The 19269-nt window shown below is 34.7% G+C and overlaps 1 protein-coding gene across 1 annotated transcript; it reads right to left on the reverse strand.

The window, feature by feature from the left end:
• Positions 1-614: 614 nt before the first annotated feature.
• Positions 615-11199, reverse strand: LOC124374858 (phospholipid-transporting ATPase ABCA3-like). The gene is made up of 4 exons (XM_046832999.1): positions 11106-11199; positions 1597-1773; positions 994-1175; positions 615-698 (listed from the first exon to the last, which is right to left on the reverse strand). Exons 1-4 carry the CDS (start codon positions 11197-11199, stop codon positions 615-617), a joined length of 537 nt encoding a protein of 178 aa, XP_046688955.1.
• Positions 11200-19269: the final 8070 nt, after the last annotated feature.

Consider the following 19269-nt stretch of genomic DNA (forward strand, 5'->3'; position numbering starts at 1 on the left):
CTGGCTAGTCACGCTGACCACGGACTGTGAACGTGAGAATCTGGACATGAGGCGAGCGAGTGACATTTACAAAGTCATTAGCCTGCTCCACGTCCGGGGTCTATCACACCCTACAAGAAGCCCGCCAGCCCACCACAATGCTTCAGATGCCAAGGTTTTGGCCACTGCTCCGGCAACTGAGGAAAAGCAATGTGCTGAAAAGCACCTGAGTATGGACTTTCCAAAAGATCCATCGGAAAAGGGGCGCTACTGCAACTGTTGCGGTGACCACAGAGGCTGCAAAAAAACTTTAAGAACACCAAGGTAACAGCGGTCAGGATGGGTTAGAGGCCCAAATTCATTTATCCAGCAAGGCGATCCAGTGCCCAGCCGGTAAAGAGACCTGCCCTGGAATACGAAGATGGAGAGGGAGCTGAGAACCCAGCAAAGAGGCTGCCTCGCCCACCGGGGCCCATAGAGGACCAACCGATCACCCAGAAGCCCAGAGCCATACCGAGGCAGAAGATGGATTGGCCACTTGTCCCAACTACCCTGCCAGCAACAGACAAAACATCGTCTACCAGCGCAGGAGTGATGGGAGCCGCCCCTGCCACCCAGCGCAGCCTCCAATCATCCTAGCTGAGATTGCTGCGCAGTTGACCACCATCACACCCCGCTCCTCTCGTGGTAGTTGCCTTCTGCGGCTCAACCTCCAACTGCTAGACAGCCACAGAGACCAAGCAATCCTAGTTGACCGGCGAGCCATTAAGCTTGTCCCTCAGAAGCTGCTCGAAGACTTGGAGGAGAGGTCACGAGGCCATCCCAGAGACCAGTGCCGGCATTCCGGCGTTATTACTGTTTAATAATTCTTTTTTTTATTAATATTTGTGTAATATTTACAAATTTACTCCAAATAGCTTGTTATATATTTTTGAGAGAATAAATCTTTAAGCTGCTTAGATCCAGGATATTCTGATAAAAATTATTCTGTCATAACTGACATGGCAGTCTTACCTGAAATATGAAGCCTGGTGGCTTAGTCTGACCATATGGCCCAGGATTGATGTTTTCCATGTACCAAGTAATTAAATTATATAAGATCACGTCCACAACCAACATTGTAGATGCCAGACCTACAGACACTCTGTCACCTCTGGTACCACTATCAAAGAGGCTGCTCATCGTCCACTTGTGTCCTTAAACATTTAATGCATGATGTCAGTAGTATAGAACAAATATATAGCGTGACTATTAATTTTAATAAGTTAATAAATTGTAATTATACTTTAATACTTTGTGTAATTGTTCTGGATGGAAAAGTCTTAGAGATTTTAAACATGGTATATCAGTTCTTTTTGGTCCAAGGGATATCACTACTTATTTTGTGGTCAAAGAACAGTTTGTCTTTCTATCTGTCCAGCCACCTGTCTGTCAGATAACTCTTGGTAGGAAAGTCATAGATACTACTTAAAACTTTGTACATAGTTTCTAATTAAACAACACAGTTCCTATTTAGTCTGTATTTTTAATAAAACCTGAAAAGCTATTGAAAATATTTAAATCTTTTAGCAAGTTTTGTTTCAATTATAATAACATGTTACTATACAAAATAATTACCGCTCTTATGGAAATCATTGATTACATCAATACTCCACTGTAGGGCAATGGAAGGCCACAGGCAGGAAAGCGTATTTAAAAATAAACCATGTTTGCTTGGAGAGGTGACGAATATGATATTCAGATATATGGTGCCTATGTACCATAATATTACCCCAATAATTATGGCGATCGTACCTGTAACAAACATAATACAGCAGTATGTACGTTCTTCATAACTTAGCTGCTTATAGTTATTAAAAATACATGGTATTTTTTTACATCTTTTACTACCTTCTTATTTTAGAGCCCACACTCATGGCCATTTTTTATGAGCATTGCACTATGGGCATATAAGCAAGTACGCCTCCTGCAACCCTCTTGTTTGTAACATGGGATGCACCACTTCTGCTTGTTTTCTTAAATGCCGATACACAATGATAATTTGATTTTTCCTTCCGCTCAGCATCCAAAGATTTATTCCAATCATAAAAATCTTCAGAAAAAATGTTGTAGTTTATTCTCATCTTGAATCAAACGGCAAGGCATATGCAAAAACAACCTGTAGATTTTAAATACAATAACCAGTCCTATTAAAAAATTCACCATTAAGGAGCCCATCAAGAAATACCTTTTCTGAAATACTGCAAGTGGTTTTAACATTTGTTTTTAACAACATTGTTGCTTTGAAGTATATCTGCCTGTGGGTTTTGTTTTAAGTTAGAATGGACAAATTTTTGCTCATGTTTGTCATGTGTAATGTTCTATTATAACGGGTCCTCTTGATTAAAATCAAAACTATTTTAAAGCTTGGTTTTTTAAAATTCAATCAGAATCAGAGTTAGAATAATCTTTATTAACAATTTCTTTAAGAAATGTAATAGTGACATATGTACAAAATTATGTTTTATAAAATACACGATAAAATGTATAACATTAAGTCCAGGTCATTTAAAAAAATTAATCCATAGAGTAAATTGGATTGTCTATTAGGAGATTCTTCAGCTTCTTCTTTAATGTAGAACCAGTTTCTTCCCTGAGATCCTGAGGTAGGTGGTTGAGAACTTTAGTAACAGCATATATTGGTTTTCTTGCAAATAGAGAAGTTCGGTGAGCTGGTAGGCTGAAAAGTTTGGCATGTCTCGTATTATAATTTTCCTTGGGCAGGTTGTTTCAGAGATGCGTAGTGTCCCACCTCACAGATGTATAATGCATAAACATTCAGTATGTGAAGGTTTTTAAAGTGCTCATGGTAGCTCTCCATATGATTTATGCCTGCTATAGTTCTTATTGCTCTCTTTTGTAGTATTACAATCCGATCAATTTTAAGCTTCTGTTCTATAGGAGTTGAATCTTCAAAAGATATGTCAGACGAGAATGATAAAATGCTTCAACGTACATTTAAGATGAAGTCTGTGTCCATAGTGGAACAGTTTGGGGTGTAACAGTATTTTCTAGATATGTTTTTGGGCCTTATTTATCATCATGAACATGATCTTATTTTTGATTATGTGATTGTGTTTCAGGAAGACCATTAAAAGATATTTGTTTTTTCGTACATTTTTGGGTAACTCTCCTCATCTTCCTGTTTTTGAGTTGCAATCTTGCGGGTTTCAGGGCCACAAGCCTTTTCTTCTCACTCATATTTTAATTGATCACTTGATAGTACATAATCACAAGGCAATTGACACCTAAAAATATGGTGAAACAATAAGACAGTACACTAAACAGACACTATGTGACATTCTAGCAAATCCTGGTGGTATTTTGACAAGCACAATGGTGATGCCAGGTGAAGAAGATGGGTTGAAGATAAAGGTGAGGTGGTAAGGTTGAGGCAGTAATACAGCAATATTACAGGCACCTACCTAAACCAAAGTAGGATAGCAGTAGAGGTTATTTTATTTGTGTAGTGTAATGTTTTCTCATATCCATCCCCTGCTTCAGCTGCTAGCACTCAGCAGTTGCGGTCACACTTAAAGCCAGCTGAGCTTTGGGCAGTAAATGCATAGCACTGTTCTAAAGATCAGGTCGTTGTGTAAAACACATCATTTGCTTGAATAACTGACTTGGTTGTTTACTAACTGAATAGCTAAGTCTGCAATAAATTAGAAACAGCATTTCAGTGATTCATTGCTGTTCTACTGTATTTGACTATGAGATCATAAAAACCTCCAGATAAATAAGTTTTTTTCTTGATTTGATATGAAATAAAATTTTACCACTCCTGCCATCTTTGCACTCTTCAAACTTCCAAAACAACTTGTGTCCATAAGCAACCCCATTCTGCCCATTTATGAAAGTGGCACAAAAATGAATCAATAGCTCTCTCATGGAAAATTCCTTCCATTGATTTTAAAGTGCTCTGAGTCCAGCCAATTTGAAGATATACAGCGTACACATTATTTTGTGATGCAAGTCTAACACGAAAAACATCATCATTTTGAACACTTGTTATGAATTTTGTTGGATGCAATAAATATCATTTGTTAAATTGCCTGTTTTAAATTTATTTATATGTGCAATGATTTGCTAAATTACAATCAACAACAATGACCTGTTAATTTTAATAATCAGCTGTTAAACAACATTATTAATTTGATTAGTGTTTATTAAGTGTGTTATGGTGCTCTGAAAAACCTTTGTTACTCCATTATTACTGGTTGTAGTAAAATAATCAACTTGGCATTAAATGTTCATCAGCCATGGGCAGTAGCGTAGCCAGAAATTAAGTTCGGGGGGGGTCCGAAACCGGAGGATCTAGGGGACGTTTTGTGTGTTATATGCCAATGAGTTCACTGGTAAAAGGTAAATACCAAACATATGGAGCTTTACTACGCCTTACAGAAAGTGGAAAGATGTAATAGGTAAATTCAACTCTCACAGCAACTCTAGTACCACAAATTTTCTTGTATATCTTCAGAAACTTTACGAAGTTTGATTCTGACCGAGTAGAAAGCACCAAAGTGATGTTGGATTCACTGGATAAGGAAGAAAAAGAACAAAACAGAGCTTCACTCAAGCGTATAATTGACACAACTATATTTTGTGGAGAAAATGAAATATCCCTTCGAGGACATTGGGCCACTGACAGCCGAAAACCCTTTAGAAAAGTAGGGCAATTTGCTCGGGTACAGATCAAACTAACGGTCGGAAAATACACCGGAAAAACTCTACTGATTAGAAGTTCGGCTACTTTGGATTTCACTGATAGAGGTATTTATGAATGAGTTATAATGACGATTTTTTGTATAATTCCACTGTAGACGAGAATATAATTATCGGAAAAAAATCACTTTCGGTCGGAAATAAAATACACCAGAAAAACTCTAATGATTAGAGAACTTCAACTACTTCGGACTTCAGTTATTGAGGTAAACGTGGTATTTTTGATTGAGGTAGGACGACGATTTTTTGTTATCATTAAACTCTACTCGACTACCTATATAGTTACCGAGAAAAAAATCACTTCCGGTCGGTAAATACCGAAGAAAAGCTCTCTACAGATTTAAGTTTTGACAATTTTGAATTTCAATAACAATACCAAAAATAGAAATAGAAATACAATAATAGACCATTTTTTGTAAGGAATCTATATATATAAAAATGAATGTTTGTATGTTTGTCCTTTATGGAATCGTGAACTATTGGACCGATCATGATGAAAATTTGTACGTATATGTATTTTTCCACGGAGAAGGTTTATAAGCTATGCCCATCCCTTTCCCGATTCAGGATTCCGCCCCACTGGTTACAGAAATACCCATAAGAAATGCATTGCAGCAAACATATGTTAACATCTTTTCAAATTTTTAATCAGCTGTTCTTTGTAAACATATATTACACTTATAGTTTTAAAGCATAGAGTAAGCTTAAGAGAAACGACAAATTTTGTTTAAACTGTTTCTGCAATCACTGTTAAACATAGACTTTACTATCCAGATAATACAATTCAAATTTGACGTAAAAATTCACCTTTAACTGTAATATTTATTTAATATAAACCATGCTCATGCTTGATCAGAAGAGCAATGCAGATATCATAATTACTATCTTACGTTGGCTACAAATATAAAGAATGTTATAAAATCAACCTTAGTTGTTTTTTTTTGACAGAAGTATGGTTCTCAAAACTCCGTGTGTACATATTCTCTCGATCGAGACAACAAAGCAAGCTCAATCGTGGCATCGGAGATATAACTAATTTAATCTAAAAATTATATTTGAAAAAAAAATATTTACTAAGTAATATAAGGACTTCGGTTCTTAAGATTTGCGTGCGAAGCCGTGGGTAACAGCTAGATAGAGGCAGGAATATGGTACATACCTTCATAATACGCCCAAGAGGCTCACGATGGAACGACTATCAATTATCTCAGCAATGTTTAGAATGTGATAGAAAAAGAATAAGTGAATATAGTGTACTGTTTTTCAACGGGAAATTGCGTGCGAAGCCACGGGCAACTTTTGCAAAAAATTATTGAAATGCGCAGCAAAGCGCGCCGGGCCCGCTAGTAAGTATATAAATAATTTTCAGGCTTCTGTTTTTGATCAGGGTATAACTGATCATTGCTTATTAGCTGTAAATTCTAAAATTGCGCCTACACAAGCTGTAAACCAATCTGTAAATTCTGTTCAAATTTCTGATTTATTGAAAGTAGCTATAGATTTTAATCTTGTTAAGAATAAGTTACAGACAGTCAATTGGAATGATGTATACTTGGATAATGATGTAAATAATTCCTTTTGTATTAGTAGTAGCAGTAAAAATGTTGAAATTACTTGAAAGTTTACAAAAGCCAAATCAATGAGTCCGTGGTTGACGAAATACATTTTTAACAAATTTGAAAGACGTAAAAAATTATACAAAATATACAAAAAAGGGCCGTTAGATTTATTTGTTTTTAAATATTTTGATAATTTCTGTTCAATGTTAAACTTTCAAATTGTGTTAGCGAAAAATAGTTTTTATTCAAATCAATTATTGGGATGCAATGGAGTCAGTGTACAACAATGGAAAATAATAAATAGCTTGACTGGTGAGAGTAAAAACAAAACGGTTGAACGCATAGAAAATACTAACAGAGTTTCAATCACAGAACCAGCCGATATCGCAGAAGAGATTAACAATTACCTTATATCTGTACAGTCTGACCGCCCGGGTAAAGACCAAGCGACGAAGCTACCTCCATTGTAAGCTTGCCCACACTCTTTCTTTTTAACTCCTACTACGGAAGAAGAGGTTATAAGCATTGTTATAGGCATGAAAAATAAAAAATCTTCTGATTTTGATAATATTACCGTGCAATTACTGAAGTTTACTATCCCTGAATTAGCAGCAATTTTGACACATTTAATTAATCTTAGCTTTAGTAAGGGAATATTTCCTGAAAATATAAAATTAAGCTCTGTTATTCCAATTTTCATAAATAATAGTTCAATTAAAACTGACAATCTGAGACCCATTAGTTTGCTTTCAGTTTTCTCAAAATTTATGGAAAAGATAATGGTAGTAAGACTACCATTTTTTATAACCCTTGTCAATTTGGTTTTACAAAAGGCAAATCTACAGAGGATGCTCTCATAGCCGTTTCAGAAAAAATTTACAGTAGTTTCAATAATAAACTTAAGACATCAGGTCTTTTTATTGATTTTAAAAAGGCTTTTGATTTGGTTGATCACGGCATTCTCCTATCCAAGTTGGAGGCTGCAGGAGTAAGAGGGATTCCCTTGTGTTGGTTTAAATCTTTCCCTATTGGTAGAAGACAACGTGTTAAAATCGGCAAAATTTTCAGTACTTCAAAGGTTGTTAAGGCCGGAGTACCGCAAGGATCGGTTATCTCGGCAACTTTATTTCTAATTTTTATAAACGACTTGTTAAACTTAAATTTTGAAGGCAGCATTAGTGCTTGTGCTGAAAACATTGCTATTTTTTATTCTCAACAAAACGAAGCCATTGGGCTTTCGATTAATCAAGATCTTTGATTGTTAAGAGAGTGGTGTCTCGAAAATCGTATGCAAGTCAACACAAATAAATCAAAATATTTGAATTTTCATTTTTCAGGTTTTGAAATTCCATTTCCTATAATATTTCACTCAAAATTATGCAATTTTCAAAATTGTCACTGTGAACCTTTGGAGAAAGTAAAACAAATAAATTATTAAGGTGTTGTTTTAGATAAGAAGTTTACTTTTGAAGCACACATTGATATTCTACACAAAAAATAAGACAAGCTATGAGGAAGTTTTATTTCTTGAGAAATGTTTGTAGTACTTCGCTACTCAGAACAATTTACTTTGCATTAATTCATTCAAGATTACAGTATGAAATTGTGTGTTGGGGTGGTACCTTTAAATTTTTAATTGAAAAACTTTGAATAACTCAAAATTATTTTTTGATAATAATTTTAAAGGGGTCAAAAAGGGACAGTTCTTTTCCTTTGTTTCAAAATTTGCGTATATTACCTGTTCAGCATATTTTCATTTATAAAGTGCTAAGGATATTTTTTATTAGAAGCGGAAATGTTGGTTTGGAAAATTTGCATTATGACACAAGATTTAGCCACCAAATTAACTTTAAATTGCCAAAAGTAAACAAGTGATTTTTTTCGGCATTCATTTCAGTACTTGGGACCAAAATATTATAACCAGTTATCCAATAGCATTAAATCCAGTGGCAATTAAAATAAATTTTCCAAAGAAGTGTTTGATCGGCTATTGTCTTTGAATGACACAAGTTTTTTAAATAGTATTCTTAGTTAAAGTACTATGAGATAGTATGTTTTACCATAAAGTGTGTTTTCTATAAATGTATATTAAATTTGTTAATTTCACAATTTTTATAGTTATATTGTTAGGTAAACAAAAATTGTTAGTAACAATATTTAAATTGTATTTAGTATACAATTTGACTAGTATGACTATATTGTATATAGTCATAACAACTGTTTGTCCTTAAGCTTAGCAAAAAAAGTCTATTTGTTTTTTTAGTTTAGAATTTTTTCAGATGCAGCAGAAAACGAAATTTTTTCAACTATAATTTTAATGCTAGACTCATAATTTCATTTTAAATTTCTATTTAAATTACAAATTTCTTTTTTTTCACCTAGCCACAATACTTGTAAAAGTGGCCAAGAAATTTCCAGATGAGTTATGTATGTACAGTATACAACTATGTAAAAAATAATTGGAAATAAATCATTATTTCATTTCACTGGTTGAGTGATTGAGGTAAAAGTGGTACTTATAATTATGTTAGGACATTGATTTTAGGTATTAATTCAACGCCGACTAATAAACATATAATTATCGAGAAAAAAAACAAAAATAATCACTTCCGATCGGAATATACTAACGACAATGAAATAATACCTCAGTCAGTGAAATCCAAAGTAGTCGGAACTTCTTATCAGTAGAGTTTTTCCGGTGTATTATCCGACCGGAAGTGATTTTTCCAATTTTTCTTCGATAATTATATAGGTATTAGTCGGCGTTTAATTGATACCTAAAATCAATGTCCTAACATAATTCTAGGTACCACTTTTATCTCAACGACTCAACCAGTGAAATCCAAAATCGTCAAAATCTGAATCAGTAGAGAGAGCTTTTCCTCGGTAGTTTCCGACCGGAAGTGATTGTATTGTTTTGTTTCTCGATATTTATATATTTATTACTCGGCGTTGAATTCATACTTAAAATCAACGTCCTAACATAATTCTAAGTACCACTTTTACCTAAACCACTCAACCAGTGAAATCGAAAATCGTCAAAACTTGAATCTGTAGAGAGCTTTTCTTCGGTATTTACCGACCGGAAGTGATTTTTTTCACGATAATTATATAGGTACAGTGTACAGTTTAATGATAACAAAAATCGTCGTCCTAACTCAATTGAAAACACCAAGTTTACCTCAATCACTGAAGTCCAAATTAGTTGAAGTTCTAATCAGTAGTGTTTTTCAAGTGTATTTTCCGACCGAAAGTGATTTTATATATTTTTTTCGATAATTATATACACGTCTACAGTTTAATGACACCTAAAATCAACGTCGTAACTTAATTCTAAGCAGTCATTTTACGTCCCCAAGACGAATTTGAACGAAGTGGTCGCTAATTTAAACTGTTCGCCGTGTTACGGTTCAGGCTAGTTTGCGACGTCACGTGACAGTGCCCTATAGAAATAATTACACTACACTACCCGAAAGGCCGAGCCCAAACGTATCGTTTGATACTTTATGATTTAAACGAAAGGACAATTATATTTTTAACAACGGTCACTTTAATCAATTAAATAAATCAATTTAATGTTTGTAGACAAGAGTAATGATAACTCTCCTTTTTTCTCCTGCTCCATGCTTTTTTTTATATGTCTTACAATTTCGGGGGGGGTCCGGACCCCCTGGACCCCCCCCTTCGCTACACCACTGGCCATGGGATAGCGAACACTTTTATATTGGTCTTATGAGTCCGAGATGGCAATGAAAATATCATAGAATAGATATATTATAGATATTGATATATTATAGATAACTTATAAACAAACTGAGTACAATCATATGACATTTTAACATGTGACATATTAGATCACAATCAACAATACACTAGAAATTTCACATACAACCAGCGAAGTCTGTGATGTAACATGTGTTATATTGTACTCTCACCTTGTTATATCACAGCATACTAACACTTAATTAACATAATATTTTTCCAATTGTTCTAATCAAACTTTTTAATCTAACTTTTTTCAGAGTTTATATTGAATTGAATTGAATTATATTTATTCACATATATAAGTGACAGTTGACAAAATATATATTTACAGTGAAAAGTCCCCACAAAGACTATATGATCTGTGAGTGGGGACGAGTACCTTCATCAGTCCGATGGTATCTTAATTATCCATGAACAACTTATCTTATCTTAATTATCCAATTGTACAGTAGTATTACACAAACAACTTAAATCTATTACAAACTTATTTGGCCATTTGATTAACGGTAGTCGATGTGAATGGATTAATACATTGTTTCACTTTCTAATTGTTTAAAGTATTCAGCTTTTTTATAATTTTATTGTTCTAATTGTGGTTGGTTTAATCCATAGTACTAAAAATTCATGTGTTTGTTTTAATTTATCCATGTTTTTATGACCTATTTCAATATACTTGTGCACAGCTAAAACATATATTACGTAGTCACCATTGCAGTTACTGATATTAAGTGTTCTATAACTGCATTACAGTGATTCTGCAAAATTTTTAAAGGTCACATAGTCACTCTCTAAGATGATGAAAATTATATCAATAAGTACATTATTTTAAAATTATTTACAAAAGCTTAATATATCAAGCAAAAGTTAGGAAGATTTTGTGAAATGAACTATATCAAATTTCATGGTATATATGAAATAGACTTACTAATTCATACAAGGAATAATGAATTTTAATCTTGCAAAAGCTATGAGTTAATAAAATCTCTTATGATTTACCCAATTAAAATTAATTGGGTAAATTATTTAATCAAGTCTTACCATTAGTAAAAAACGTGCTGATGCAAAAAAATAAGTGATGTATAAGCAAGAATAAACAACAGGAACAAAATCCAAAGGGTGAAGTAGTCAACATTGACTGGACTCCCGGCTCCAGTATCAGTGGTCAGGATCGCTGTCACTATCAGAGACACAGGGATGGCCATCACAAGACTGTAGATCAACCAGTTGAGCCAGTTAACCCAAGGTTTCAGACCCATTATCTTCATCATCTCCTGCAGCATCATTAATGTTAAAGCATCAAAGTATCAAAGGGTAGAGTAAATAACTTCAACAGCCCAACTCCATTGCTTGTGGTCATGATCACAACCACATAGATGGGCACTGAAAGACTGTAAACCAATCAGTTGAGCCACTTGACCCTTTAACCTGTTATCTTCTTCATTTCCTGCAACATTATTGGTTTGAAGGCGAGAGTAAAGGGTCCAAGAGTGAAAACTGAAGTAGTTAACATCGACCGGACGCCCAGCTCCAATATCTGTGTTCAGAATCGCTGTCATTACCAGAGACACAGAGATGGCCACTACAAGGTTATAGGCCAATCAGAGAGCTAGTTGGCCCAAGGTATCAAGTGCATGATCTCCATCATCAACATCCAATATCACTGATTTCAAGGGGACAACAATGTAGCTAAAGGATGATAATGTAGTTGGCATTAACTGTAGATTCAGCTCCTGTGTTTGTGTTCAAAATTGCTATCACTACAGAGGCAGAAGATTGGCTATATGTAAAACACACACACACACACACACACATATCTTAGATAAGTTCATTCGCCTGCTTGGTTTGCTATTTTGTTTTATTATCACGGCTGTTCAATCTTTAAAAAATTACAACTCTGTTAGCAAGGTGCACCAAAGCACCCTCTACTGGTTGTTTTAGAATTATCTAAATAATTCATAATTCACTGAAGTACCATCTACTACGACCAGTAGCGTAGCCAGAAATTTCGTTCGGGGGGGGTCCGAAACCGGCGGATCCGGGGGACGTTTTGTGTGTTATTTGCCAATGAGTTCACTGGTAAAAGGTAAATACCAAAAATATGGGCTTTAGTAACTACGCCTTATAGAAAGTGGAAAGATGTAATAGGCAAATTAAACTCTCACAGCAACTCTAGTACCACAAATTCTCTTGTATAGCTACAGAAACTTTACGAAGTTCGATTCTGGCCGAGTAGAAGGCACCAAAGTGATGTTGGATTCACTGGATAAGAAAGAAAAGGAACCAAAAACAGAGCTTCACTCAAGCGTATAATTGACTCAACTATATTCTGTGGAAAAAATGAAATACCCCTTCGGGGACATTGGGCCACTGAGGGCCGAAAACCATTTAGAAAAGGAGGGAAATTTTCGAGCGTTGCTCGGGTACAGATCAAACTAACGGTCGGAAAATGCACCGGAAAAACAAAATAAAAAATTAGAAGTTCGGCCACTTTGGATTTCACTAATTGAGGTATTTATGAATGAGTTATAATGACGATTTTTTGTATCATTACACTGTAGACGAGTATATAATTAACGGAAAAAATCACTTTTTGTCGGAAATAAAATACACCTGAAAAACTCTAATGATTAGAACTTCAACTACTTCGGACTTCGGTTCTTGAGGTAAACGTGGTATTTTTGATTGAGTTAGAACGACGATTTTGTTATCATTAAACTGTACTCGACTACCTATATAATTATCGAGAAAAAAATCACTTCCGGTCGGTAAATACCGAAGAAAAGCTCTCTACTGATTCGTTTTGACGATTTTGGATTTCACTGGTTGAGTGGTTGAGGTAAAAGTAGTACTTATAATTATGTTAGGACATTGATTTTAGAGATTAATTAAGCGCCGACTAATAAATATATAATTATCGAGAAAGAAACCAAAAATAATCACTTCCGATCGGAATATACTAAGGAAAATGAAATAACACCTCAGTCAGTGAAATCCAAAGTAATCGGAACTTCTTATCAGTAGAGTTTTTCCGGTGTATTATCCGACTGGAAGTGATTTTTTCAATTTTTCTTCTATAATGATATAGGTAATAGTCGGCGTTCAATTGATACATAAAATCAATGTTCTAAAATAATTCTAAGTACCACTTTTATCTCAACGACTCAACCAGTGAAATCCAAAATCGTCAAAATCTGAATCAGTAGAGCTTTTCCTTGGTATTTTCCGACTGGAAGTAATAATAATAATAAAATAATACTTTTTATTGTGTCAACAATTATAAAAATTGCATACAATCGTCAAATTAAATTATTTAGAAATATGTATCTATTTAAAATTGCCCCCATTCATACCCGTTCATACACAGTCCACACTCATTCCTAAGACTCAGCCATACGTTTTAAAATCTTCTAAATTTTACCACCAGAAATAGAGGATGATCCAATTACTTTAAATTTCATCCCAGCGGCTCATCATAAACTCTTGCACTGAATAGAACACCCTCGACACCAAAAAGTGTCTCAATCGAGCTTTAAATTTTGTTGGTTCATTCAAATTTTTGCATTTCATCAGGGAGCTTGTTGATCAGCTTAACACCAACCTCAGATGGCAAACGTTTGAATGCGGCTGTTCTGTGCGGATGTAACCGAAGGTTGTCCCTGCCTTTTGTCCCGTATTGATGGACGTCCCTGCCCCGGACCAACTCGCACTTAAATCGGCAGTACAGGGCAACATCGAGGATGTAGAGACAGGGCAAATTTAGCAATCCAAGCTCCCTAAAGGCATCTCTGCATGAATTTCGGGATTTCAATTTTGAAATGATGCGGACAACTTTCTTTTGACTTCTAAATACTCGCTCAAATTTGTATTTAGAACAGCTGCCCCATAGCCTCAACTCGTACGTTAGATGGGGGTGTACAAGGCCGAAGTAAGCCATTTTTAGTACATCCCGGGAGCAAAATTTTGACCGTAGAGCATAAATGCCTGGAGAAACCTTTGAGCAGGTACTTTCAATGTGATCGTCCCAAGTCAGACTTCGTTCAAGGTACATTCCGAGGAACTTGGTGGAATAAGTTCCTCTATCAGGACATCGTCCGCCATCACAGCAGCGCCATCCTCAATCTCTCTTTGCCGCAAACAGAAATTAGTGCATTTGATTTGGAATTGTTGGTCCTCAGATTTAATTTAGAAAAAAAACTGAATACATGAATTCTAAAAAGGAAATGATTTCTAATTCATGTTTTGTTGGAGCTTTAATGCAGAGCGTTGTATCGTCAGCATACTAGACCATTTTCCCTCTCAGGAGCGATGAGTTCAGCCTGCGGACGTACACAAGGAACAAGACTGGTCTAAGTATAGATCCCTGTGGGACTCCATAGGAAAAAAGTCGCTAATTTAAAGTGATTTAATTGTTTTTTCTCGATAATTATATATGTATTAGTCGGCGTTGAATTAATACCTAAAATCACCGTCCTAACATAATCCTAAGTACCACTTTTACCTCAACCACTCAACCAATGAAATCCAAAATCGTCAAAACTTGAATCTGTAGAGAGCTTTTCTTCGGTATTTACCGACCGGAAGTGATTTTCTTTCTCGATAATTATATAGGTACAGTGTACAGTTTAATGATAACAAAAATCGTCGTCCTAACTCAATCGAAAACACCACGTTTACCTCAATCACTGAAGTCCAAATTAGTTGAAGTTATAATCAGTAGAGTTTTTCGAGTGTATTTTCCGACCGAAAATGATTTTTTTCGATAATTATATACACTTTTACAGTTTAATGACACCTAAAATCAACGTCGTAACTTAATTCTAAGCAGTCATTTTACGTCCCCAATACGAATTTGAACGAAGTGGTCGCTAATTTAAACTGTTCGCCGTGTTACGGTCCAGGTTACTTTGCGACGTCACGTGACCGCGCCCTATATAAATACCGTGATTACACTACACTATCCGAAAGGCCGAGCCCAAAAGTATCGTTTGATACTTTATGATTTAAACGTAAGGACAATTATATTTTTAACAACGGTCACTTCAATCAATTTAATGTTTGTAGACAAGAGTAATGATCACTGTCCTTTTTTCTCCTGCTCCATGCTTTATTTTTTAATATGTCTTAAAATTTCGGGGGGGGTCCGGACCCCCTGGACCCCCCCCTTCGCTACGCCACTGACTACGACATTGTATGACTGTGTGGATTGACGAGATACTATACACATTTTGGGTGGGATGATTGAGTGTAAATGGAGAGTCCTGATTCTCACTAGAACCTTTGAGGCTTTGGGAGTCATATTTTGGGAGAACATATTTTAAAAATTGATAGTTTTTTACTTTAAAAAAAAACAGTAAAACAATATCTTATAAGTAAATCTTTGTATTCTTTTGATGAGTTTTTTATAAACTGATAGGTGGTTGTGAAATACACTGTTAAAATGAGGGAATTTAATTATGTATATTTATTATGTAAATGTATGTTATGTTATGTATGTTATAGCTGACACCATTCGATGTTTGTATGTGTATGTAACTGTATATGTACAAATTTTGAATAAAGAAATTTTGACTTGACTTGGAGTATCAGGAGTCGAAGAGTTATCACCCGCCATGTTGGCGTGTGAAATTCCACTGTTACAGGCTTGTAATCCTTGTGTCTGAGGAACACATCCTCAAAGAGGTCTTCGACAGAATTAAGTTTAACTTCTTCGGTTTGAGGCTTGAGCCTACAGTAGACTCCATTGGCCTTTGGTCTCACCCCTACAGGAGAAGGACTCTATGTTTGAAGGAGCAGGAGCTCTATAAACACACTTTAAACACTCTCCCTTAGGCAGCTCAAGTATTTTTCTGATGAGGCTCTCCTAAATGCTCCTCATGTTATCATCAGTCATTATATTGGCAAGAAAATCTGAAACCAAGAGTCTGACCCTGATACCAGTTGCTACATTGCTATAGCTAAAGTCTGAAGTGTGTGGCACATTAGGTTTCCCTTGTTTCGATGAAACACAAAGGAGCTGAAACATCCAAGCGTTGACTTCCAGTAGAAGAGAGGGCAGTCTTGAAGACACCCTTTTGGTTCAAGAACCCTGGCTGTAGTGGTTTGAGGATCAAAACCCTGAGCAAGAAACCTCTTGAATCTTTTGCATGCTGCGCCTAGAAGCCGGTTTATTGCACTCTTACGGCTGTTAATGACCTTGAGGTGCTGGATAACATCCATAAGACCTTACTCAACCCCTTCTAACACTTTATCGGTAGTAGAGGAGATGGAACCTCCTGGGCTAGTGGAGAAACCAGAAGAGTAACCTCTTGCTCCACAGATAAAGACTGAGCTGATGATGACACACAACCATGGTGAGTGTTTGTAGAAGGACACCACTATCGGGTTTTGTGCTTTTAAATTCCATGGAAATCCCACGAACAGTTAGGGGAATAAAAGTGATCTGCATCAGAGTCCCACATGATGGAGGAAGACTTGGTTTGAAACTGGAAGTTATATAGTATCCAGAGTCTGTGAACTTAAAATCCCTTGACCACACAGCCATCACTGTTTGCTGCTCTACCCAAAACAAACACAAGAAAAATACTGATAAAATTAAGTAACAAATGGAGAAAATTTTGGATACAGTTAACCCTATAGGATAGAGTACCTGGCAAGAAATTAAAGTGAAAAAATGTTGACTATTAGGAAAGAAGGGGGTCAGTACCTGTTTAGTTCAGACTCTGTCGGTAATAATAAGAAAGAAGAAGTTTGGACCAAGCAGTTCTCAGTTGGGCTTGCACAAAAAGTACAGTACTTTGAAAGAGTAGTTGGCTATATGTGTTCCTGGGAAGCACAACATGTGAATGAGTGTGGAAACCCTTGTACTTCACAGCCATAAATAATATCTTTATAACGTCAAAAATAACACCTGGAAAGTTTTAATTTGTCCTTAACCCATGTAGGATCTGGTTTAGTTGAGGATAGTTTACTAGTTATGCTTTTACAATTTTATCTAGTGTCTTATAGAATATTCTTAAAAGGAAATAGGGCGGAAGATATTTTTCTCATTATACTAGTACGATTAATACAGCTAATAAATTGTGGCAAGCTTAACTTTTTTCAGAAAAATTCCATTGTTCACACAATTAAGTTGTTAAAGAAATTGGCTTTTCTATGTAGAACTATCTTCAGTCAGCAGATGTTACACTAATTGACAATATTTCCGTTTTAATTAGGCAAATGACAAACTAAAACCTTCTTTAATTAATTACAATAAACATTTATTTACATCATGACCTAAATGTTATGTTTTGAATGAGAGGAGCTTTGCTCTATTGAAGAGTTCATGATGAGTTGCCATAACCATTAGAATCAGAAACAATGTTTAGTTACAAAAACTGCCTAATAAATAAAAAATGAACTAGAGTTTTTGAAATGCACGTAACGTACTGTGAACATAATTGTACTAAGCAAGATATTAATAATAAAATAAATAAATTGAGTGAGTGAATTTAGGTTTTAAATTTATTATTATTTGTTATTATAGCAGCAAATAAAGATGAGTTTATTTAACAAATACATAGTCTTTATCAATATTTATGTAGCATACCTTTATACCTGACGATTTCTCTTCTACAATACATGTGAGCAATGATGGCATCATGAAAATGAAGGCAAGAGATGTCACCAAGGGGAACAGAGTTGTCAACATATCGATGGAAGTGAAATCAACGTAAGGAAGGTAACAAACAACAATATTGTCCGGTATCTGAAATATTCAGAAAGAGTTACAATGAGCCAATCAGGGATATATTTAGATTAACATATTTTGTCCCATCTGTGTTCTTTAGTGTGTAGACTGTAGAGTGTGTTTATATAACTAGTGTTATAATTATTAATAAGTGCATTTTTACGAGAGATAGAATGCAAGGAGTTTTGACACATTACTTGTTTATCGTGCTTGTATCTGTGTGTCATAATAACACATTGGGGTAGTTTGTTTAATTTATAACTGAAGCCTATATGTTAGATTAGTTATCAATCTGAAAAAGAGATCGGATAGCAGATCTCGTAACAGAGTGTTAGTGTTTTTGTTTCTATTTACAATGGCAAATATATGAAAAACTACTATTACTTTCACAAATCCTCCACTCTTGACAAGAAACTTTAATAAAAGAAAATTCTCAGTCAAGGGTACAATTTTATTAGTAGCTTTAGTGTTAAATACAATAGTTCATGTTGTTGTCCCAGGGTCTCGTAATCCACCTTACGAGTACGTTACATCCCTTTACTTGTAGGAAACTCTTCGTGGGATTCCACTATACTTATCATCTAAGTAGAACTCCAACTACTAACCAACCTTGATTAATGCTTTCTTTTTTCAACAAAAAGACCTAGGTGTTTTTCTGTCTTGATTTTTATCAGACTCTACATAATTTTCAAAAATATTATGGACCAAGTAATCAGTTTTCTCAGACGAAAAGCATTACAAACATTTATAAATGTGTAATACTTACATTCACATTGTGGTAGCTGAAGAGATAAGCTTGATCTATGGCTGCTTGAATCGTCAAAAATCCAGAAAAATGATAGATGGAAAAGCTGTTTCCTAAAAACATAATTCAAAGATTTTTTAGATTTGTTTAGTTGCTTCATAAGATAATGTTTCACAGTCTGCTGCATTTTGTAGCTAGAGAATCCTGCATGCCTGGCTACAAATGAACAGCATAGTATTAATATGATTGAAAATTATTAAAATTAGGCATTCTTGCATTTTATTTGAGAAATACATGTGAAATATGATTTTGTATAAGTCCATGTTCAAGGCAGAGTAGTAGCTAAAGAATAATAATACTTTTTACCACTCATTACTATTATTTCAATTTACTTGGAATATTTATAATTCAATACTGGTGTAAACCTTAAACATTTACCTCATAGATCAAATGAGGAAAATATTCATCTTCAATATTTGAAGATTGTGTTTAATTTAGAATGAAATGTACCAATAGAGACAGTTTATATTTCAAACCTACAAATTTTTATGGGAAACTGAACATTTTGACAAATGTCTTTTAGTAATTTAACAAAATAAAAAAACAACTGTTAAAAATATCAAAAGTTTTCTCAGAGTAAGAATTTTTTTAAAAATTAAACAAGCTTTTTTTCAAAACTTATTTATATTTAAATTATATCATTTTATTTCAGAGTAATTCTTTTTACA

The sequence above is a fragment of the Homalodisca vitripennis genome, unplaced genomic scaffold, assembly GCF_021130785.1.
Source record: "Homalodisca vitripennis isolate AUS2020 unplaced genomic scaffold, UT_GWSS_2.1 ScUCBcl_10579;HRSCAF=19533, whole genome shotgun sequence".
Taxonomy (NCBI): Eukaryota; Metazoa; Arthropoda; class Insecta; order Hemiptera; family Cicadellidae; genus Homalodisca; species Homalodisca vitripennis.

Bases quoted from the DNA above. Each gene is read 5' to 3' on its own strand.
- LOC124374858 (XM_046832999.1), bottom strand. From the start codon at position 11,199: ATGTTGACTACTTCACCCTTTGGATTTTGTTCCTGTTGTTTATTCTTG. The intron at 1,176-1,596 runs GTAATTATTTTG...TAAATGTTTAAG, and splicing joins CAATGATTTCCATAAGAGCG to GACACAAGTGGACGATGAGC. The intron at 699-993 runs GTAAGACTGCCA...GTGGCTGTCTAG, and splicing joins CACCAGGCTTCATATTTCAG to CAGTTGGAGGTTGAGCCGCA.